Here is a 24,956-nt window from a genome sequence, read left to right as displayed (position 1 = left end):
CTCTGGTTCAGTTTTAGTTTTGCCTTGTGACTGTGTCTACATCAGGATTTGTGATGTAATCTCTATTTAGCACATACAAGTTCATTTTCTGCTTCATTTTATAGGCCATCCTCAGCAGGTCGTAACTCAGATTATCAGGGGTCAGCCTGTCACTACTACTATTCCTATTGGTACTACAGTGTCCAGCGGAGTACATAAGATGGGCACATCGGTGCAGCAAGCTCAGCCACAAGTGACTACTGCACAAGCGAATAGAACTCCTCAGCAGGGGCAGGTTAAACTAACTATGGCTCAACTCACACAGCTAACTCAGCAGCAGGTAAGAGACCGGTTACTTACCCAGACAGCGCATGACTACTGCATAGCGTAACCCAATAGCTTTCATTATAAGCATGTGAATTTGTGTCATTGTTTAATATAGGGTGGAAACCAGAGCCTCACTGTTGTGGTCCAAGGTCAGGGTCAGACCACTGGGCAGTTGCAGCTAATTCCACAAGGAGTGACTGTAATACCCAGTCCTGGGCAGCAATTAATGCAGGCTGCAATGCCAAATGGCACCATCCAGAGGTTCCTGTTTACTCCATTGCCCCCAGGGTCCACATCAGCCAATTCAGCAGTGACTTCCACGCCTTCCACAACTACATCACGTACGTTTACTTATACTTCCTTATCTCTGTGCAGGGGAATGGGTGTCTTTTTACTTCTTGGAGACAGGATAATTGGTTTCTCTGGACTTTCTTTCATTTTAGACATCCTTGCTAGATTTGAGTAAATTGTTATGTTACAACTCAATACAATGGTTTTGAATGAGTCCCATTTACTCTAGGTATTGTGCAAATTTTTCCGTTTTGGAAACATAAATATATTCAATTTTTGAAGTGGTAAATCATGCTTTATTTACATATCCCTTCTTCTATAATGATTAACAATTCTGTATTCATATGCTTGCAGAATCTACCATATCTGAACAGAGGTCTACATCTCAGAGCCATGTTCAAAATAGTCAGTCAACACCTCCTCCACTTGGTCCTTCCCATTCTTCTCAGTTGCAGACCTCAGCTCAGCCTCTGTCTGCAGACCAGGTCACATCTCTTCCTGCTTTACCAACCCAGACCTCTGATCAGCTTCAATCCTCACCTCATGTTCAACAGCAACAGTTACAGACATCTCAGTCACAAGCTGCTGTGCCATCTGATGACAGCCAGCTGAAACAGCAGATAAAGGCACCTTCCACCACAGACCAGCTGGTATCAGAGACTCTACAATATTGTCAACCAGCATTACCTATCCAGACTCTTGTGTCATCCGATACAAAAACGTCGACTTCTCAAGTTACTGTCCAGACCAACATACCTGAAGTCACTGTCCAGTTGCCAAAACAGTCTCCTGTACAAGGACAACCACGGCTTATAAGCCGACCCCAAGTTCAAACCTTGTCATCCCCAAGCCAAACGCAGCCTTCTCTGCAGGTGGCACTTCCTGCTTCCTTCCATATTCAGTCACCATTGCCGCAGCAACAGCCACTTCATTCAGGGACCCAACCAAAGTCTCAGCCCCACATACAACCAGCCAGTCAAGTAATGGTTCAGTCCCCACCCCGTGCTCAGCTCCAGATCCAGGCCACCCAGGCACAGGTCATCACGATGCCCCAGCTTCACCAGCAGATGCAGGTCCTTTCCCACCTCCCATCACAAGTTGTGGCTCAGATTCAGCAAGGTGGCATTCCCCAGCAAATAAAGCTACAGCTGCCATTCCAGATCCAACCTGCAGGAACATCACAGACCCACCAGATTCAGAATGTGGTTACAGTGCAAGCATCTAGTGTCCAGGAGCACCTCCAGCTGGTAAAGCAGATGCAGGAACAGAAAAAGAAACAGCAAGAAGTCAAGCGTGAACAGGCTCTACAGGGCACTAACCAGAGTGAGATCATTCAGAAGCAGGTGAGGAACCATAAAATGGTCTTTTCAGCCAGTTGAGTTCGGCTCTCTGTACTTGTTTCCTAGCACGGCCACAATCGTGGGGATCGTGTACCTTTAAGTTAAGGTACACGATCCCCACGATGGACCCGATTTCCTTTGAAATCAGGTCCATTTTGCCGGCAAAGGTACAAAATCGGGGGCATCGCGTCAGTCGGGACCATTAACATTGGCCCCGACGCGATGCCCCCGATTTTGCCATAGGCTTCAATGTTAAAATATTTTTTAACATTGAAATCGTGAGCATCGCGTCGGTCTTGTGCCATTATAATGGCACAAGATTAGATGGACTTGATTAAGTCCATCTGACATTGAAAAAAATGTGAAATGGGCCAATATGACCCATTTCACATTATATATGGCCCCGTCGTCACCCCACGATAGACGCCAACCCAAAGCGTGGCGAGCGCTGCGAGGGGCGGCGGTGCGCGTCCTCCGACCTTTTCATTCCCCTACTATCCACGTCGGCGTGGAGTTGAGAATATATAGTGTGGCGAGCCCCGCGAGGGGACGCGTATACCTGTGAAGTTATACGCGTCCCCTCGCGGGGCTCGCTGCGCTCTCCACGCTTCGGGCTCGGTGGCTCGCTGCGCTCGCCACACTATATATTCTCAACTCCACGCCGACGTGGATAGTAGGGGAATGAAAAGGTCAGAGGACGCGCACCACCGCCCCTCGCGGGCACGCTGCGCTCGCCACGCTTCGGGTTGGCGTCTATCGTGGGGTGGGATTTACGTTGTTAAATTTGGGGGTCTAGGGAATATTTTACATTGAATCCAATGTAAAATTGGGTCCCAGGGACCCGATTCACATTTGATTCAATCAAAAAATCGTGTCGGTCGCGTCGATCGCATCGCATGTGACCAAATCGCATGCGATGCGATAGACGCGATTTTTCCGACACGACCACCCCGATGTAAATCGGTGTGGCCATGCTAGGAAACAAGTACACGGCTCTCTTATTGCATTGATATTCTAATTAGAAGTTTTTCTGTCTATCAAAAGGAATTGATTAATCTAGGAAAATGGTAATTTCCTGTGTTTTTGGGGGGTTAGGAAACAAGTGCGGAATAAAGGTGCGTACACAATGGTGGATATATAAAACAATCTCACTAGAACAGACACACCCAAGATGTATGTGTATGTGCAGCCACCTCGCGGATTAAACAAGTGTGACTACATCTGTATGTTTGGATTAAACAGCAGATGTTACCAGTGCTGAAAAAAAATAGTTTATGGTACTTACCAGTAAATCCTTTTTTCTCCTTCATACTTCATGGCAGCCATTACATTGGGTTCATCCCTCTCTCCTCTCCAATTAGACAGGTAGTTTTTTCCCCCCAGGATCCAGCCCCTCCTCTATATAATCTGACACCTCCCCATTGACCATAGTCTTTTTCCTGTCTTCTTCTGTCTGTGACAGGTAGTTAGTCAGTGTTATCTTTTGTTTTTAGACTAGGCCCGGTAGGCTGGTTATGCTACCGGGGACCTGGGCGGTCAGGCTGGTGGTGCCTTAAGCCTGTGTATGTCCAGGGCCGGTGGCAAGGACTTAACCTGGTAGCCCATGGCGTTCTTCCCCATCCCCTCCCGCTATGGTGGTCGGCGCATTAGAGGTTGTCACCTGGGCGTCATGTTTCTGGCCGTCGTCGGCTGCTGGCTCCCGGTGTTCCGGTAGGTGAATGCGCCGGCATATGCATTCGAGTCCCGCTGGGCAGACTCCCCCGGCAGCTCCGACGCTCTGCCTGCGCATAGTGGCGGACGTCGCTTCCGGCGGATGCACGCGGCGTGCGGGTCACGGCCGCGTGCGTTCCAAATAGCCGGAAGTACGCGCTGGTCTCTGCTTTTTCCGGCAGGGAGGGGAGACGCCAGTCTGCGCGGGCAGCATTCATTTAAAAGCGCCTGGTCGGTGTTACAGGCGCGGGGCTGTGTCTGACCAGGAGTTAATCATGGAGGATGCCTCTCAGAAAAACGTTACACCGCCGCCCAGGTAAGTCCTCTCTTAGAGGACAGGTTATTTTCATATTGTTTACTTTAAGCCAGATAGTTAGTATCTCTCTCTTGTTTTGTAGTGTGCCTTCAGTGCCCAGAAAGAAAGTGGCTAAGACTAAGAATACTAAAGTCTGTCCAGGATGTGATAGAGCTTTTGTCGGAGAGACAGTTCTGTGCTTAGAATGTCTAACAAAAAAGGATGTTGGAATGTATATATCAGCACAATTAGCTGAGATGAGAGACTGGATGAAAAAGAATTTTATTTCTAAAGAGGAATATACGGGGAATAAGAGGTCCAGGTCACAGACTAGCCTTGATAAGGATGATGGGGATGTGTCTGTGCATGATGATGTGGACAAGGAGGCGTCCGGTGGATCATCAGCAGAGTCAGGCGAAGTGTTGGAGGACGAGCGTCTATTTAATGTGGAGCTGGTAGAAGCAGTGCTGAAGAATCTTTATAGGACACTTAACTATAAACAACCTGTAAAGTCTGAGTTTGATGCATTATTTGAGGATCGATCAAAAAAGGGGAGGTCGTTTCCGGTGCATAAGGTGGTGAAAGACATCCTAACTAAAGAATGGCAGGGTGTCGATAAGAGAGTTGGGTCGACTAAAAGAATTCAAAAAATGTTTCCTATTGAGGATGAAGAATTCATTAAATGGTGTAATATACCTAAAGTCGACGCGGCAGTGTCAGAAGTGACGACCCGTACTACGATTCCCCTTGAGGATGGTGTGTCACTGAAGGACGCAATGGATAAAAAAATGGAAAGTGCGTTGAAGAGATTGCATATTTCCTCCTCAGTCTCGCTAAAATCCGGAGTGGCCATGGCCTCGCTCTCTCGGGCACTCAGGATTTGGTGTTCTGCCTTACAGGAAGACCTACAAGAAAAGGTTTCCCGTGATCAAATCTGTAAAAGTCTTACCCAGATTCAGCTGGCGGTGGACTATATGTGTGAGGCCTCTCTAGATGGTCTAGATTTTGCAGCAAAATCCCTGTCTTCAGGGGTGGTGGCCCGTAGGGCCTTATGGCTTAAATCATGGGCGGCAGATTCCCATTCAAAGAACAAACTAGCAACATTGCCTTATGAGGGTGCTTTCCTTTTCGGCAGTCGTTTGGATCAGATGATTCAAAGAATGTCAGGTGGTAAATCAGTGAGATTACCACAGGATAGAAGAGGGAGGTTTTCCTCATTTTCTTCTAGACAGGCGTATAGACAGGCCAGGTCCTACAGGCCAGGCAGGTCGGTCCGGGATATATACGCCCAAGGGACATCCAGAGCCTTTTTTCGACAGTACATCAAGAAAAAAGGTGAAAGTTCTGGAACCACACAGAAGCAGTGACGGTGGTCCCATGGTGGAGCAAGCCCCGGTAGCAGGAAGGCTGTTGGGTTTCGCTCGCATCTGGGAACAAACCGTCCGAGACAGATGGGTTCTGGAGGTGGTCAAGACTGGCTATCATCTGGAATTCATGTCAAAGCCAAGAGTGGCAAAATTTTGTGTTTCAGAGCTCCCAGTTTCGAAGATAGAAAGGGAAGCTCTAAATTTAAGTTTAAAAGGACTCATCACATCAGGAGCAGTGGTGAAAGTCCCAGACGAAGAGAAAAGGGCCGGTTTTTATTCCCGTCTCTTCATAGTCAGCAAAAGTTCTGGAGGTTACAGAACTATATTAGATTTAAGAAAATTAAATTTACGCATAAAGAAGAGAAAGTTTCACATGGAGACCACAAAGTCTATTCTGATGGGAATAAGAAAGAACGATTATATGGTCTCCATCGACTTAAGAGACGCCTACTTCCATATTCCCATTTCCCCAGACGACAGAAAATATCTGAGATTCTGCATAGGTCACGATCATTACCAGTTCACCTGTCTGCCCTTCGGCCTCACCTCGTCACCACGGGTCTTTACCAAGGTACTAGTGGTATTGATAGAATAACTGAGAAGAAAGAAAGTCATGATATGGGCATATCTAGACGATCTATTGATTGTGGCACCATCAGAAGAAGAGGTTATAACAGCAAGAGATTACACCATTCAGTTTCTTCAGGAACACGGGTGGCTAGTGAATTGGGAGAAAAGTTGTTTGAAGCCAACACAGAGTCTTCAGTTTCTGGGGGTTCTGGTGGACACGGTACAATTCCAAATGTCCTTATCCATAAAGAGATGCGAAAAGATCCAACGACTAATCTCGAGGATATACAAGGAGGAACACATACCACTCAGGTCAGCAATGAGCCTTTTGGGGATGATGGCGTCTACGGTGGACATAGTCCCATGGGCCAGATGGAGGATGAGGCCTCTGCAGTGGTCCCTTCTGGGTTACACAAAAAGGCTGGTGCCGCAGGAAAGAAAAAGAAAAATCTCAGATTCAGTGAAAGATTCTCTAGTTTGGTGGGAAGCCTATCAACTAATACCAAGAAAGTCCTCACTAGCAAGCCCCCTTTACAGGGTGATCACCACAGACGCCAGCGCCATGGGTTGGGGGGCTCATGGTCTGGACAAACGTGCCAAGGTCTATGGTCCCCTCGCGAGTCAGAGTTTTCCTCCAATCACAAGGAACTAAGAGCCGTGTGGAAAGCAATGAAGTTCTTCAGCGAAGATATCAAGGGTGCGCACCTGCGCATTTTCTCGGACAACGCTACTACCGTCTCCTATGTCAACAGACAAGGAGGTACACGGAGTCACGTGCTCTTAGAAGAAGTTCGAAACATCATGTGTTGGGCCGAGGAGAATCTGCTATCAATATCAGCGCTCCATGTACTGGGGGAGGACAATCAGCTCAGACAAGGAGGTACACGGAGTCACGTGCTCTTAGAAGAAGTTCGAAACATCATGTGTTGGGCCGAGGAGAATCTGCTATCAATATCAGCGCTCCATGTACTGGGGGAGGACAATCAGCTCGCAGACTATCTGAGTCGCACAAGCGTGGTTCCGGGCGAATGGGAACTGAAGGAGTCGGTTTTCCGGAGAATAGTGGAGCAGTTCGGTCAGCCAGAGTTGGATCTCATGGCTTCAGCAGTAAACAAGAAGCTTCCACAATTTTACTCTCGTTACCCGACTTGGGGGTCAAGTGGAGTGGACGCCCTGTCTCAGAGATGGGAGTTTCACCTGGGGTATGTGTTTCCTCCAATTTCTCTCATTCACAGGACATTGTGGAAGGTCAGATCGGAGGGGGTCCAAGTCATAGCCATACTGCCCTACTGGCCCAGGAGGGCTTGGTTTCCCATGTTAGAGAGCATGGCGATTGCAGGCCCAGTATTTCTTCCAGTGACTCAAGATTTGCTCAGGCAGGGCCCAGTCAATTGTCAAGAGCCTCACAAATTGAATTTAGCGGCCTGGAAATTGAAAGGCGACAGTTGAGAGACAATAATTTATCTCCAGAGGTCATCGAGGTGCTTCTCCAAGCAAGGAAGAAAGTATCATCAGAAGTCTACTATAGAATATGGCGGGTGTTCGCGACATGGTCAAGAGGCAAGTTCAGTTTCCCTAGAGCAAACATACCCCAAGTGTTACAGTTCCTTTGTGATGGGCTTAACAAAGGGCTTTCGGTGTCTACACTCAAGGTTCAGATCTCGGCGCTGAGTATTCTACTGGACAAGAAACTAGCAGAGCATAGTTTAATTAAAAGATTTTGTCAAGCTATCAAGAAAATCCGGCCTAGGGTTAGGTCAATAGTCCCCCAGTGGGATCTTAATTTAGTCTTGAATGGACTTATGGAGGCTCCGTTTGAGCCATTGGACAGAGCTAAGTTAAAATTCCTAACGTGGAAGATGTTATTTTTAGTTGCAATAACTTCAGCGAAGAGAGTGGGAGAGATTCATGCACTGTGTATTAAAGAGCAGTATTTAAAGATTTTCCCGGATCGGGTGGTGCTGAGGACCAGACCATCCTTCCTACCCAAGGTGGTTTCTTCATTTAATTTAAGTCAAGAAATTATTTTGCCGTGTTTTTTCCAAAATCCTCTGACGAAGAAAGAGGAAAAATTGCATACATTAGATGTCTTGAGGGCTATCAAGATATATCTGCACAGGACAACGGGGTTCAGGAAGTCAGAAGCGTTATTCGTGATTCCCCAGGGGGGCGAAGAAAGGGTTGGCTCCGTCAAAACAATCCATGTCGAGGTGGCTAAAGGAGGTAATTGCATTTACCTACAAGAAAGTGGGTCGTGAAGTTCCTGAGGGTATTAAGGCTCACTCAACAAGGGCAATGGCGGTTTCATGGGCAAGAGAGGCCAAAGTTTCGGCTAAGGAGATTTGTCAAGCGGCCACCTGGTCTTCCTTGCATACCTTCTCCAAGCATTATGCGTTGGATGTCGCAAGCCCTAATTTCGGAAGTGAAATTCTTAAGCAAGTCTTGGCTTGAGGTATAGTATAACCCACCCTACTGCTTTGGTACATCCCAATGTAATGGCTGCCATGAAGTATGAAGGAGAAAGCAAGGATTATACTCACGATAATACCTTTTCTTCGGAATACTTCATGGCAGCCCAAAAATTTTTTGGCCCTCCCTATTTGTGTTTTTTCCCTAGGATCAGGACGGAGACAGTCAAAGACTATTGTCAATGGGGAGGTGTCAGATTATATAGAGGAGGGGCTGGATCCTGGGGGGAAAAAACTACCTGTCTAATTGGAGAGGAGAGAGGGATGAACCCAATGTAATGGCTGCCATGAAGTATTCCGAAGAAAAGGTATTATCGTGAGTATAATCCTTGCTTTCTGATTTCATAGGTATATATGCTAGGGTATATATGGTGGCACTTTGGATCTTTAATTAGACAGACATGGTTTCTTCCTCTAGTGATCCCAGGTTCAAGCGGTTAAGAGACCTTGGTGGGGGTGGCTGGAAGAGCTGACATGCCACTCTCAGCAGAGTAATTGAGCATTGTGTCAGTGTGGCAGAGGACAGGGTGCACCTGGAAGAGCTGACACGCTGCTCTCAGCTGAGTTAATCGGCGAGTCGGAGGAGGGGGTGAAGCTGAAATAGCGGTTACTGATAGCTGCAGATAGAAAGGTCTTCAGCGGCTTGTCAGTACAGTGGGGGCAGCCACAGTAGGGCAGGGCACATCTAGAAGCTTAAAAAATGAGCACCACACAGTACCCTGCAAGAAGCCTACAGTGAACACTATTCCTCTATAACCCACCTGAACTTTAAGATTAACTAAGCGAAGTCGAGACATAGGATTGAAACAAGAATAGGGAGAGGAAGTCCCCAACAATAACATACAACATCAAACAAAAAGTTTGCATAAACATAACTAAATAATTGCGCAGGAAGGGTGTCCAGTGTGCCTCATGGAATCTGAGAAAAAAGATTTACTATTAAGTACCAAATTCCAGTTTTCTCTTTTATTCACTGGAGGACATGGGATATGCTGGGAACGTCCCAATGCTGTTATTAAAGGCATGTAGGCACTGTGGAAACCTGCAGCGACCTGCGCCCAAAACTTGCTTCTTTTGATGCAAAAGTACATATAAATTGTGACTGAGGACAAGGTATCAGCACAACAAAGCTGACTAGCAGAATGCAGTCCATGAGGCATCCACTGACCTAGCGGAATGAGTCGATATTGTGGACAATACCAGCTTACCCTGGGAGATGGGGAATAATTAATTGTACAAAGCCAGTGGGAAGAAGTTTGCTTTTTTTGCTGGCCAGCTTTGTTATTGGGAATTGTAAATCATGAGCAAGCCATCTGTTTTCCATAGAGCAGAGGTATGAGAGATATAGATGCTCATGGCTTGAGTCACATTTAACAAATTTAGCAAATGGTATAAAGATGGAAGTACTGAAACAATAGTAGTTGGTAGAGGCAAATTTTTTAGATAACCTTCAGCAGAATGAAGGGCTTAAGGCCCCCATACATTAGGCCGAGTTGTCTGAAAGACAAGTCGGATCTAATCTCCTCTGAGCTCTTCCGGCAGCTCCCCGGGAGAGCTCACTACGATTTGGCACTTGATGTGCCATTTTTCACATGGGATAAATTGCATGCGATTTATCCCATGTAAATTCCCGGGGAGCTGCAGGGGGTCTGGAGTCCGAGCTGGATGGGGTCCAGGGCGGGCAGGAGTCTCCACAGTGTCTGGCTGGATGGTCACTGCAGAGACCGTGCGGTCAGCGGCGGCATTGTTTTGAAAACAATTCAAACTATAGGCTGGCCGCCGAGAGAGGATGCGCTCTCAACCAATCAGCGACCTCGTTGATGATTGGCTGGGAGCGCTCTCTCCCTCAGCCAATTAGCGGCAGGCCTATCGTTTAAATTGTTTTCAAAACACTGCCGCCGCTGACCAGCGCAGTGTTTCTGCAGAGCCGCCCCGGACCCTGCACTTGCCGCCCACCCCGCCGCCCCACTACCACTACAGACTAGGTCCCAAGTCGGGTGATCGGACGTGCAGCAGGTCCGACCACCCGACGCAGATCCAATGCGCACGGGACCGCGCATGGGATCTGAGGGGGCATCAAAACTAGCCGATTTTGGTCCGATTTCGGCCAGATCCGACTGATCTGGCCGAAATCGGACCAAAATCGGCTAGTGTATGGGCAGCTTAAGTCTGTGATCTTGAAAAATGTGATATGAGAAGCGCCAAGATCCATTTTTGTAGACCCTCCTTGTAGACGCTATTGTCAGAAGGATGGGCATTTTCTAAGATTTTCTTTAATTCCTGCTTCTCGAGAGTTTCAAACGTAGCCAACTGTAATAGAGTAAAACTACGTTTACACCACATAGGACTGTAGGAGAAACCAAGCAAAGCTGAAAGTGAAGAACTCCCTGCAGTCTGAAGTTTTGGAATCACAGACACTTAAAAAACAATCTAAATCAGCCATCACTTGCTGTTCTATCATAGTCAAGGCTGCAATATTCGCAGTAACCCATTCACTGACAAGGTGGTGGTTTCTTTGTCAAAGTTTTCTGATGCTCCTTTCACACCAAAATCCTGGAAATGGGTAGTGCGGTATGTGTATGGACTACAGTCTTGGTGCTAAGTGCAAGCATAGTTTAAAAACTTTGACAGCTAATCCTATATCAGGCTTCAGTGCTATGAACAAATTTAATTAAATTAACACATTTTAATGGACTTTTACACCTCTTTTATGGTATACTGGCTACCTTCCTTGACTCATGGATCACCAAGATTGCGGGACCATCCTCATAGTAGCTCCATGATCTTGGGCAGCTCCATGATGGCAATCTTTCAGGAAAAAATTGTTCAATGAGTTCAGAAATCAACTGTTACGCTTTACACTTTGGCTAGCCTTCCACTCCCTCATTCAGTTGCTGCCCGTTATACCAGGTAACTGGGAATCTTCTGTGTTGTTTGGCATGAGTCTTTCACAGAGAAACTTCAGAGCCGCCACTTGGTCCTTCGCACTGAGTCCTTCACCTCCAGCAGGTGCTGGTTTTGGATGAAGATTTCTATTTACAGCTAAGAGACAGACATGGTTTCTCCCTGTAGTGTATATTGTCCCAATGTCCCACATGGCTGATAAAGAAAACAAATGGTTATTACCGGATATATCCGTTTCTCTGATGACACTGGATGCTCTGTGTACTTTTCTCCTCCCTTCTGTCCTTTGGACCTTTGCTAGATGAAAACTGCCTGCCCTACATGGGGTGCAGGGGAGAAAGAGACTGAGCTGCCATAAAAATGAACTCTATTGCCCAGACTCCATAAGCACCAGCTATAACCATGCATCAGAGAAAGTTTTATCAAGTGACAACCAGAATTATTTATTTATTTTTAATTTTGGACCTAGAACTATAATTTGGACATACGGTCATAAATTGTATAGGAATGTGTCCTGTACTGTGAGGAGCCATTCCTTTGTGTGGTTGATCCAGGAAATTAATTTAATTACAATTTTAGCCCTTCCAATGCACTGCCTTTTTGTAAGTCTAGATTGACAGCTTTCATCCCTACAGGTTTTGTATAGTTAAACTGTTTCAAAATGTATTTGTTTTTGACCTCCCATCCCTCAACTTTTCTTTTAATGTAATATGTCTTCTTAGATTGTAATGAAGCAGAATGCAGTAATTGAGCATTTGAAGCAGAAGAAGACCATGACTCCAGTGGAAAGGGAGGAAAATCAGAGGTAGGACACATTGGTGATTACTTGGAATGCTTTACTTCTATGGTCATTACTTGACAAGTGTTTAATATTTGTGGTAACATTTCTTTCTAGAATGATTGTTTGCAATCAGGTGATGAAATACATTTTGGATAAGATCGATAAAGAAGAGAAACAGGCTGCTAAGAAGCGAAAGCGGGAGGAGAGTGTGGAGCAGAAGAAGAGCAAACAGAATGCAAGCAAACTGTCCGCCCTGCTTTTCAAACACAAGGAGCAACTAAAGGCGGAGATTCTCAAAAAAAGGGCGCTTCTAGACAAAGAGCTGCAGATAGAGGTCCAGGTATGGTAATTCTCTGTTAGCATTAAAGGTCAAGGAATTAAAGCTGTGTCCCTTCTGACTACTCTAAACTGCTTACAGGAGGAATTGAAGAGAGACCTGAATAAAATAAAAAAGGAAAAAGAGAGAGCTCTTGCGGCTGCAGCTGCACCACCACTACCACCACCACCACCACCACCTATGCCCTTACCAACTCCACCAGCTGTACACAGAACGACGCCCACCTCCCCTACATCTGTTTCTTCCCCTGTGTCTTCCCATAAAAGGAAGAGAGAGGAAGACAGAGAGTCTGCCCCTTCTTCGAAGTCAAAAAAGAAGAAAATGATATCCACTACCTCAAAAGATACCAAGAAAGACAACAAGATCTACTGCATTTGCAAGACACCATATGACGAATCAAAGTGAGTATTGTATAAAAGGGTACACTACTTAGTTTATAATCATTACTCTTCTTTGGGCTCATCCCCACCTTCCTTCACTGAAGGTGGGGGAGCCTTTGTGGAAATCCCCCAGAGTCATTGGGGTTTATTTACTAACATGGGCATTCTGTTTCAGATGGGATATTGCTATGAGCAACCAATCAGATTGTATCTATTATCTGCTAAAACAGGGCTGGGCAACACCGGCCCTCCAGATGTTGATGAACTACACATCCCAGCATGCCTTGCATCAATTTCAGCATGGCCACATAGCAAAACTAATGCAAAGCATCCTGGGATGTGTAGTTCACTAACATCTGGAGGGCCGGTGTTGCCCAGCCCTGTGCTAAAATGTGCTTAATAAGAAGTATATTCTGATTTGGTTGCCCATAGCAACATCATCTGAAATAGAACTCTTATGGTGTGTACACACGTTAGATGTGCCTTAAGATCCTATCCACGATCTGATCAGATAGGATCGTGGATAGGATCTTAAGACACAACCAATTTGCATCCTATCTTGACTATATAGTGCAGATCTGCACTATATAGACAAGGCAGCCAAGACTTTCTGGCTTCCGATACGTGAACGCGCATCGGGATCGCAAGGGTAAAAACCCTTGCGATCTGCATCCGATGTTGATCCGATATATCGTCAACATCGGAAAGGAAATCGGACCGTGTGTACGCAGCATTAGTAAATAAACCCCATTGTGTCAAGCTAGGTACGCACCAGACGATGCGATGTAACAATTCTAGTCAGTGGAGAACACTTTTATTTTCAAATGTTTTCAGTGTATTTGACTAGTGTGAACCCAGCTTCCTTTGTGGATTGTCACATATTTACTTCTCAAATACCTGTTATTTGATCCATGCGCACTTCATAAAAATGTCATTTATAGTGTTGGTTTCTTGGTGGTTTATGATGATTATCTAAGGTAGAATTGCCTGACTGAGCTGCACCTCAGCTAAAGTTGTGTTCAATGTTTCAGTATTTCAGTTGATTGCTTTAATGCAGTTAGCACTTAGCTTCATTTGCTTTGGTGCTCTGTTGACAGCGTTAGAATATGTACGCTTCTCATAGAAATTGCGAATTCAAAATGCACGATTCATCAGGTTGTGCCTGCCTAAATCATAGTTTTCTGTGTTGTTAGATTTGCAAAACTAGTGTCCACTGCTAACAAATTGTTAGTATTATTTTTGTACACATTTGACTTGGTATATTTAGTCACAAAATTGTAACCATTAATAAAGCCATGTTTGGAAACTATTTCACCACCCCCTCCTATTGTAACCTCCATCCACTCACCCCCACCCACCATGTACCACAAAGTGCCATATCCTTTGAGGGAGGGGGGAGCTGATGAAGTCCTGGGAAGTAGGTGTTAAAGAGGCGGGTAAAAAAGAACTTTCTAGAAATGGGTAATGTTTCACATGGAACTTTGAGTCCTGCAGGGACTGCCCACACAACTGGATATTAGTTTTAACAGTTTTGTTTTGGGTACAATAAAAAACAAGTATACTGTTTCGGCGCTGGAAATGGTCAGCTCTATCACTAAAACAGGTATTATCAGCCTGATAAATATAACATGAAAAAAAGAAGAATGTTCATAGTGAAGCGCCCCACTGGTGGCATAAGTCTGGTTGAGTTTGTGTTTTGGGGTTTGTTATATTCTTCGACAACTGTTTTTAAGTTTTCACCAGAAAAGATCATTTAGTAATATACTCAAATTTGTATGTAACCTATTGTCAGTCATATATAATAAATGACATAATGTTTTCACTACTATACATAATGTTTGTATAATTGGTGAACAAAGATGTCAGTTTCAATGATGTTTGGACATAAGTAACAGCATCTAGTCTGTCTTACTTCAGGTCAGCCGTTAAGTAACTTCCAGTACACCCAGCTATTCCTTCTAATAGTTAGTTACATGTGACTACTTTATATGGTCACCGCTTACCCAGGAAAGTTATTCTAACCTACGCTGACCAGGTACTTAGCTTTAGTTATAACACAGGGTCGCGTTTGTTTCTATTTTCATCAAGATACTTCTAACTCTTCCATTAATTATTTTATCTTTACACACTGGCTCAACCTTGTAACTGCTGCTGCTTACTGTATTATAAAAAGCCAAGTGTATCAGGGCAGGCAAAGGTAAGTTATGGAGAATGTGGTCAGGTCCTCCAGTCATCTGGTCTATCATGCCATGCTTATGTTACATGTTAACAAACACCTGCGACACATGTGTCATACTCATTTTTGTGATTTGTTCATTTGTGTTGTGTGTTGTGCATGGTGCCTCTTGAAACAGTGCTGTGTAATAATGCAGGTGTCACTCCTGAGCCTTTTGTGCACTCCCTTGGTCTTCGTTTATCCAGATTTTTCCCAGCTGATGTATTTCTGTCATCCCAGCGTACCGGTGGTCATTCTCACGTTGTGTTAGCCATATGTGGAAGAGTATAGTGTCATAAGGAAGTGTCCGACAAACCAGGGTCAGCAGAATTGTTCAGCGTTTTTATAGTGTTACTAGGAGTGGTGCTGGACATGCCTGCCCACTGATCCCCCTTGTGCGAGACTAGAGTAGTTCAGTCAAATGCCAGGCTTGCTGAATCCTGAAACATATATTTTACTATGTCTCATTGTGTGTCCTGCATGCGGTGTAGCCCACGTTATGAACCTTATGTAGTGATGTCTGTTTCTATGCAGAGGTGGCACAACTCTACCCAGGTCACGAAGGTCTCTCCCAGCTAGAACTTTGTTACTTTGGAGGTATGGAATGGTAGCATGCACCACATTTTACATTCAGGAGGGAGACCTTTCTTAAGAGCACAGGGATTGGTATACCTTTATTTTCCCTAACTGAGAGTTAATCTATAAAGTGTTGGTGGAGCCCTTATAAGGTGATACTATTTAAAGTAATGCCATTTCTTTTATTCCTTACCTGAATGACAAGATTTGGAAAACACCCATACCACAAATTTATCTGCAGTAGCGTAAAAATCGAAAATATCTAATAGGCTGGTTTAGCGCAGAAGTTTCAGACAGATGCAATTTGTTTCATTTCCAAAAAAGGTACTAAATTTTAATTTGGGAAGCACATAGTAGAGATGTCAATTCAGACAGAGGGTCTGAGGTGTGAAATGATGACCAATCATTTACTTTTTTTTTTTTAAGTGGCAATAATTTATTTGCCAAAATCAACCTGATTTTGTTTTGTATATGATTGCTGCCTAAAAGGGGGGGGGGGGGGGATCCTAATCGGCTGGTATCCCATACCTCCAGCATACCCCCAGGGACTCTGAATATAAAAATAAAGTGTTAATGTAATCTGCAAGTATTTCAGGAGGCACATCTCACTATTTGGGGTATTTAATGAAATACACATAATCACGGGCTGGAGTTGTATCACCTCTGTAAAGAACGTTTGCTTCCATTCATTATAAAGCAAGAAATACATAGGTTATTTGATGATGTTTTCTATATGGAGTAATTGCTCTGAGTGACAGGCTATCCACCAAGGAAGTTGCGGACTACAAATGTTTGAAATCCTGTGCTATCCTGGATGTTTTCTCTGAAATAGGATTATTGTCTATGGGTCATTGTATTGTGAATATGTTCTAGGTTCTATATTGGCTGTGAGCTTTGTGCTAACTGGTATCACGGAGAATGTGTTGGCATCACAGAGACTGAAGCAAAGAAAGTGGATGTGTACATCTGTAATGATTGTAAACGGTCACAAGAGGGCAACAGTGAGGAGTTGTATTGTATCTGCAGAACACCTTATGATGATTCACAGTGAGTTCTGGTGAACTTTTTTGCACTAACTAGACAGCGCTAGTTGGATATGTGCATACGATGCTTATCTCCTACCTTTTCCTTAGCTCAGTACCCTTATTAACCTGACTAGAGCATGCTTTGATCCTCTTGCTGCTATTGGGGATATACCTGCTCTTCAGATCTCAAGGGGAGGGAATTTCTCATAAAAACGATCTTTCTCGTTATATAATTCGTGATGCATGCTTTCTGGAGCAATGACAGCTGAGCATCGTACCTTTTATCTGCTTCATATCTGGAATTTCATTAGCTTTTAAAGGACTTCTTTGTTCTAAAGCATTCGGCGACCTCTTTCTCTACTCTACTAGTTTGGCACTGTGTACTGCAGCTATGAAAGCACAGACCAAAAACACTCAACTTTGCTAAGGGGCATTGGCTGTAACAATTCCATAGACAGACTTAAGATTTATATGTTGTGGTTGTGTGGTGCACGTCCTTACACTGCTTATATTATATAATTAATATATTTTTTTAAATGTTTTCTTTAATTGTGACCACGTTAGAAAATGTGAACATTTTGTGTTTTATGTTGGTGTGTGCAGATTTTACATTGGCTGTGATCGTTGTCAGAACTGGTTTCACGGGCGCTGTGTTGGGATTTTACAAAGCGAAGCGGAGTACATAGATGAATACGTGTGTCCAGAATGTCAATCCACAGAAGATGCCATGACTGTGCTCAGCCCTCTGACTGACAAAGATTACGAGGGCTTGAAGAGGGTCCTGAGATCGTTACAGGTTGAGTATTTAATACATTTATTGCTGTCAATGTATGTACACAGAACATAAGATAGACTGGTTCTAATCAGTTAAAATGCTGCCACTGAATAAAATATTCACTTACATACAGTGTTTAATGTTTCAAATAGACTTATTTTGTCACACTGGAAATAATACTGTATAGTTAGAAAGTGCTGTGTTTTTCTCAACTCTGATATAAAATAAAATGAGAATAAGCTTGATTTTTAAATAGAAGTTGCAGTGAGTAAACTGTTACCAAATGTTCTGTGACTGTTAAGCCATTTATACAGGATTCACAGCAAGTTGTGGAGGGGTAGTTTCACTCCTTTATCTGTCTTATAACCACAGTTTTTAATTGCCAGAGAAGTTTATAAAGATAATCTTAACATTATTATTTTTCATTCATTTGAATCATGCTGTATGTACACTGTGGGCGATAGTGATGCGTGGTTGTTACGATCGCCCGGCCAAATATACTGTGCATACAAGGCAATTTTGTCACACACACAGTGTATTTGGCTTATGGCCATATCGGTTTAGTCAAAATCGCCCATTGGCTCAGCTTTGCCTGCTGAGTGTTAACCCCATACATAACACTTGAAACACCTCCCTGTCTATGCAACTCTGCTATGGTTCTAAAGTTATCAGCGGAACTGGTGGTTCTCTGCACACTGCTTTCTATGGCCATTATTTTTTAGTATTCATTTTTATTTAGAAACTTTCCATTGCAGTTTAGCTGCATGTACAAAGAGATGGTGGTGGCGGGCCTGATATACCTGCTGTAAAGTAACTTGTTGGGACCCACTTCATTTGCCTCCCTTCTTTATAAGGGATTGCCACCAGGCATCTGGTCACTACTGCCAGAGATAGTGAGCTGGGTGCCATTTACTATTCAGTGTACTGAGAAGGGAACAGGACATTTTCTCGAACTGTGGCCTAGGGAACCTGTACTTCTTTCTCCATTCTTTACTTTTCCCTCTCTCTATATCTCTGCTAAGATGAAAGAAGGGTATCTGTAGAAGTGATCAGCTCCAGCACTGTAAGAATGTACTCCAGTGGGAAAAGGGGGGTGTTTTGTCAGGGGAACTGTCCTAAAGGTCATATACCTGGTCTGTGCTCTGGGGAGACCATTAAACCACCTCATTGGCAAAAGCTTGTTTGATTTGCTGTCATGACCCAAATTGAGATGTAAAATTATCCACATCATCTAATGTGTATGCTCCTGTACATCATTCCTCACATCTTCCATGAGAAGACGTCTTTAACATTTTAATGCAGATAATGCAGTGTGTACGCCGTGAGAGTTAGCGACCAAACAATGCAAGATTTATTGGGGCAGATGTATTAAGCCTGAATGAGATAAACTGTGGAGATAAGTTTAAAGGAGATAAAGCACCAGACAATCAACTGTCATTTTTAAACACAGTTCATTGGCTGGTGCTTTATCTCCACTTTATCTCTAGTTTATCTCTTCTCCAGGCTTAATACATCTGCCCCATAGTTTGGTAAGTTGATGAATTACACTGTGTATGCACTATAGGCCTGAATCAGGTTCACTCGCATTTTTGCTAAAAGCAACATATTAACTGATTTCTCTAGCATGCTGGTTGCCATTCAGCATGAGGCAAGGCTACCAAGTAGGTCTAGTCCCTCCCTGTGATGTGATTGCATTGATTTGCAATCGCATTTCCGACCTGCGCTTCAGCATTTTTATGGGAGGTCTCTGGCTGCAAAGGCAGGCATAGTGCTGTCATGTTTTCCCCATGAACCACCCAAAAACTTGCAATAGATATGCTCCAACAAAGAGTGGCGTTCAGCACTATAGCTGGAGGACCCCAGCTCTTGAGAGGAAGTTGTCTGATTTCCACCATGATGGAGGAACAAAGTGCTCCTTTGCCATGAGAGAAATCCAGAAAATGCTGTGACAAGCAGAACAGAATGTTGTGGCTGTCGGGTCAGTGAGCCCTATTTAGAGATGGAATACAGTGCTTGTCGGACGCAGTGAGTAGTGGTTCTTAAAGGAAAGGGATATAGCAGCACATACTGTGTCCTTTATGAAATGTTACTTGTTTGCTGTGTAAATACATGCCTCAGTAATGTTTTATGGGGTATTTTAATATTTATTCATTTAATTTTTCCTGTAGACACACAAAATGGCCTGGCCATTCCTGGAGGCTGTGGATCCAGAAGACGCACCCGATTATTATGTTGTTATCAAGGAACCAATGGGTTAGTCTGTATATAAGATTTTCTAGAAGTAAACCCCCGTTATGCGACTTGTTCCAGTGTATATTAATAGCCTATAGAATGTTTGCATAGCTTTTTAGGAATTCGTATTTTAAATCCTTAAATAATTTTCATTAAGTTCTCAAAGTTTATATATCTAACCGAAGTGTGCCTGGTTTGTATGACATTACCTTAATGGGTCCACACCAGCCCTATGCCCCTTGTATATCAAGCATGTGGGAGAACAAAGATGCCATAGTTAAGAAAAGCACTTTTTTTTTGCCTTTCATCTCTGATTGTTATAATTGACTACTGGTCATCTCAGTGACGTTATTACACTGATTGCGTTAAACTGTAAAAATGTTAGTGCAGAGTTATTGACACTGGTTCCCCTTCTCTCCTTTTCTGGTCATGCATAGCCTACTCTACACAATAGTATTATTGTATTGTATTGTATATGCTGTAAATATGTTTGGAATGGGACAGGATTTGAGCCAAGCACTGGATTTAGTTGTCAATCTGAGGTCAATATGAGTGTTTCGGAAAAAACTAAAAAAAAAAAATATGGTAAATCCGGGCCACTGTTGGTTGTCTGTCCTGGCTTTCTGATGGAGTTGGAGACAGTTTTTCACAGTCCAGTAGCTCACATCACAGGGTCTCACTCTGAGCATTGACATTTTATGACCCTCAGTGGGTTAACAGGAAAGACAAACACAAGACTGGAATGCTCCTGAACAGCAGTGTCAATTAGAGTTTGCTTGGTTGCACTTGTTATGGGGTTTATTAACCTTGTCACGTAGACTTGACTGCTGGACTCCAGACCCCTGCTCTCTTAGTGTGGGAACATAATGGTAGATGCACCGACTTTTTCCAAGTTTCTCTGTTGTTGGTTAATAGACTTGTTAAATTTAAAACTTGTATTAACTACATGATGGATTTTTCCAGTGCTGGCAGAATGGTTTATGACTCATTTGCTTCCACCTCTGTATAGTTGCCCTGCAAATGTTTGCTTGCATTGGACTGTGCTGCAGTTTTGTAATTTGTTAAACTTGGCCCTCTGCCGAGTAGACCTCTAGTGGCATGTGTTCTGACATACTCATTTGAGAAGCTCTGTTTTCAGATGTTTGTTAGTACAACTGACCCTGTAATTGTAGATACACTACCTAATATTTGCCCCTGTGTCTCAATATTTTTTTTTTTTAAATGTTAACATTATTATTCTTTTTTGTAGATCTGTCCACCATGGAGGAGAGAATACGGACCCGATACTACAAGAAGCTTACAGAGTTTGTTGCTGACATGACCAAAATATTTGATAATTGTCGTTATTACAACCCCAGTGAGTCCACGTTTTATCAGAGTGCTGAGACTCTAGAGTCCTTTTTTGTACAGAAATTGAAAGCATTCAAGGCCAGCAGGTGAGTGACTGTCTTTCCTGTTAATATGGACTTCCTAGTCTTATACTTCGGTATAGAATTTTTACCACGATCCAGTGTACATTTAAGAGTTTGTGTATATATAAATGTATACTAACCTCTTTAAATTTATATTTTTATGTTCTGTCTTTATAAAAAAAAAAAACAGTTTCTCAGCCATGGTTGTCCTCAGTGATTTCTCTCCTTTCCATAATGAAATGGTGGTAGTGCTTCTGTTTACATTGATGGGAGAACACATTGGGGTCTCTTCTGTTCTCTTCCTTCCAAACAAACAAATGACTAATGAGAAAATATAGCACTATATGTTAAGTATGCAACACACATGAAGAGACGGTCTTGCTGACCTGACAACATGTAATATAGTACAATTGCAAATAGGCTTTTAACGGGCACAGTCAACATAAGGGAAGGCTACCGTTATACTATTTTTATATAACTATATTTTACAATTTGATAATTATAGGGTAACAGCTTTAAGAAATGTTAGTTTGCATTTAAATGTGTTCCCTTTCGTATCCTGTTGACAGATCAGCGTCTAGGTCGACAATCACGTGGTCGACTACTCTTGGTCAAACAGGTCTAGTTAGATGCCTGAAGCTCATTCACAGCATCTAGATAGTAATGAAAGTTAGATCGACAGGAACGTGATCAACAGTCACAAAGTCAACAGTTTTTTTTTGTTGCTTTAGATCGACTTGGTTCATGCTTTACTATGCAAGTGGGCATAGAGTTTGTTTATAATATGCCAAATGTAGCGAGGCGCCATGCCCGAAGCTAAATGCGTATGACCAAGAGTGGTCAGCCATGTGATTGTCAATCTAGAAGTTATCTTTTACCTGTAGCAAAACTATTTAAGTACATTGACTGTAGGGTTAGATTGACTGCTGTCAATAAGTGTCTATATATTAATCTAAATTTATATAACACCAACATCAAATAAAGTTTACAGTCTACATTTTATGTAGCACATTCTCATTATTAACCTACTAGTATGCACCCATGTGAACAGTAGGTTGACATGCAAATACGAATTGGCTTTGTGTTGGCCATATAATAGTGTGGGGGTTTTACCATCCTTTTATTACATAAATAGGTGGATTAATTACTGATCTCCAAAAATGGGGGGGGGGGGGGGGGATATCCTATTACCTGTGGAAAATTACTGCTGCTATTCAATTTGCCAGGGCCTGCCCTATTGGCCCCGATACCAGCCTGCTGATTCCCCGGATTAGCTGACACTTACTGGATTATGCTTTACTCAGGCATGCACAGCATAATCCCCAAAAAGACGCCCTTTAGAGCTGCGAGAACATATGGATCTGGTAACTTATCCCGCATCCCATGGGTTATCGCCCGAAAACGGGAATTTTTGAACCCACCAAAAAAAACTAGCTTTAATAGGACAGCCTGATACTCGCAATCCAGCTAAACTTACAAACTGCTGCACTATTACTTTTATAGTAGCCTCAAGAATAAGAAATGGGTATATAGAGTGAGTGTTCTTCCCAGAATAAATGAACAAAAGCTTCACAGGGCTTGCTCTGTGGCGCAATCCTGCGCTTACATTAATGCGACAGCAACAGTGACTGATTCCCCCTGTCTGTAAGGCGGGTTGGTGGTTGGGTGGCAGGAACGTTGCAGAAAGGAAGACAGAGTGCATATATGTGCATGGTGTCTCAGTGTGCATTGCTGGAGTCCATTATATCTGTGTCTAGCTACCAATAGATAGATATCTGCAATATAATCAATATAAGTAAGTATTACAACATTTTTCATTATTGCCCCACCTAGCTGCTACTTAATGTCCCCTGGCTGGAGAAGCACCCTTACATGTATTTTCTCCTGCATGTTTGTCCCTTTTATCAATCATTGTCTGTACCATTTGCAAAAGGTTCTTGCCTCTGGAGAGGACACAGGAAAGCCTTGCTCATTCATCTTTACGTCTTTGTCCACAAACATCCTTCTGCATAGTTACTGTCCCTTGTACATAGATCAGTCATGGCCATTGAGGAATCTTCCTATTGGTCATGGAATGTTACAATGTGCTCATCTCATCGCATGCTCTGTCTCTCTTCTCTTGCAGATTGTGATTCTTGTAGCCAGTACATTGGATGTTGGATATTGTCTCCATCAATTTGTTTTTATTTTTCTGCATTGTGTGAAAGACAATACAAAAATGTCGTCTTACCCCTGCCATCTCTCCAACACTGCACCACTGGACACTTCATTTCCAACAATTACCATGTAACTTTGTATACTGTGCTGAGGACATGGGGGAAAAGTGCCTGGAACTGTAAATGTATAAACCCACCGTGGTTTCTGACTGCAGACATGCACCAATCATTGTAACATATTATATATTTTGTACATATATTGTATAATTTTCCTGACATCATTTGTGAATATCCCATAAGCCACTCAAGATGATGACGTGTAGACTTTATTTTCATCATGTCTGTTTTTATGTTTGTTTTTTCCTTCCCTGTTTTTCCAAGTACTCCGATCGCCAAATATTAGTCGATCACCTCATGTCAACTGGTGGGTGGGTGGATGGATGGCTGGGTTGGACTGTTTACAATTCTTGGATCATTATTGCAGGTCTCCAGTTGCAGATCATTACATGTTTCATCCAACCATAGTGTCCCCACCATTGTTTTGTGAACTAGACATTGATTTTGCTCAGCTGTAATTGGATGATCAGACAGTTGTACCTCTGTGTAAATCATGACGTTTTCTGTACTGTACAGGTCTCATAACAACAAGCTGCAGTCAGCCTGTTAAATGGAACGAGCAATGAACCCGCTCACTCCGTCTTGTGAACTTGGCTTGTTAGCCAACAGAGCTCAAGATACTTTATATATTGCACCTCAGTCAAATAGGATTCTCAGCTTAATTTGTCCAAAGGACAAAGGAGATAAAGAAAATGGGGTAAGCGGGCAGCACTCACCTTCTTATTTGCTCCGGTTTAAATCAATCTATCCTTGCGGCAAAGCAGGAAAAGATCGGCTGAAGCGAGGGGCGCAGTGGATAAAGCGATGCAGTGGACCCCGCTCCATGTGTCAGGTCGCATGTTCTTCAATGAAGAAGCTGGTTTAAAGTTCACACAGATAACTTTTTGACTGTATTTATTTATTGTTCAGAGACACTTTTTTATTGCTACCTTCGTTTGTCGACTAATTATTTTTTCTTATTAAAAAAAAAGAAAAAAATTTTCTAAAATGAAAGAGTGGGAAAAAAAGGCAAATTGGACCGTATCCATTTAATTTGTCCTGTATTTTAACACAATTCCTATAATTAAAAAATGAAACTAAGAAGTACAAGTCTTTTCTTTCTATGAAAGGAGATGCTACCTGTATATTTGTGCACACTCAAAACTGGTTATTCCGCTGCGTTTCTGTTCATGTTGAGGGGGGAGTGGGGGGGGAGAGACTATCTTGCAAAGAAAATTAAATTACAAAACAAAAAGGCTGTTGACTACACACTGTTTTCGAACGAAGAAACCAGACTGCCCTGCGCTCGAACTGCCAGGTTGGGATTCTCTTTCAAGATAACTTCTTTGTAAACATTTGTCAAGTTGAAATTTTTTTCTTTTGTATGTAAAACTCAAAATATGGCTGTATATGAAATAATAAATGGAGTTCAGATTCTTCTAGAGACCTGAGGTACGTGCCAGTAACTGATTGATTGTTTTAATGTATACTGTCACAATTGTTATATATTATGTTTTACCACATACAGAAAAGTCTCAGTTTATTCATCTTCTGGCAGTTTTCTTTGCCTGCCTATTCACACGTTTCACATTTTATATAGACAGATCTTTTAACCTGTTTTAAAGATTACATCGGTGGTTCCTGAACTTTCTTGAATCAGGATGCACCGTATGAATATTTTTTACTACTAAAGTTTCTAATTGAGATATTTGGCAAACAA

At 43.0% G+C, this 24,956-nt stretch overlaps 1 protein-coding gene across 6 annotated transcripts in view; it reads left to right on the top strand.

Annotated features, from left to right (window-relative positions):
• BPTF (bromodomain PHD finger transcription factor) overlaps positions 1–24,687 on the top strand; it is a 96,851-nt gene extending 72,164 nt beyond the window's left edge. For 3 of the 6 annotated variants that reach the window (XM_083148183.1, XM_083148184.1, XM_083148181.1), the window contains 11 exons: positions 105–319; positions 422–647; positions 952–1,940; positions 11,974–12,056; positions 12,147–12,372; positions 12,451–12,770; positions 16,414–16,587; positions 17,169–17,361; positions 19,509–19,593; positions 20,822–21,008; positions 23,774–24,687. In XM_083148183.1, coding sequence (XP_083004309.1) covers positions 105–319; positions 422–647; positions 952–1,940; positions 11,974–12,056; positions 12,147–12,372; positions 12,451–12,770; positions 16,414–16,587; positions 17,169–17,361; positions 19,509–19,593; positions 20,822–21,008; positions 23,774–23,807 — 2,732 coding nt within the window. In that variant the 3' untranslated portion in view covers positions 23,808–24,687. Of the gene's footprint in view, positions 1–104; positions 320–421; positions 648–951; positions 1,941–11,973; positions 12,057–12,146; positions 12,373–12,450; positions 12,771–16,413; positions 16,588–17,168; positions 17,362–19,508; positions 19,594–20,821; positions 21,009–23,109 lie in introns of all 6 variants that reach the window. The other 3 variants (XM_083148186.1, XM_083148185.1, XM_083148182.1) reach the window with 2 other exon arrangements.
• The last annotated feature ends 269 nt before the right edge of the window (positions 24,688–24,956 follow it).

Source organism: Crinia signifera, chromosome 6 (genome assembly GCF_055691185.1).
Source record: "Crinia signifera chromosome 6, ASM5569118v1, whole genome shotgun sequence".
NCBI classification, from domain to species: Eukaryota; Metazoa; Chordata; class Amphibia; order Anura; family Myobatrachidae; genus Crinia; species Crinia signifera.
Note: the sequence above shows the minus strand (reverse complement) of the source record. Positions and strands in the feature narration are given on the sequence as shown.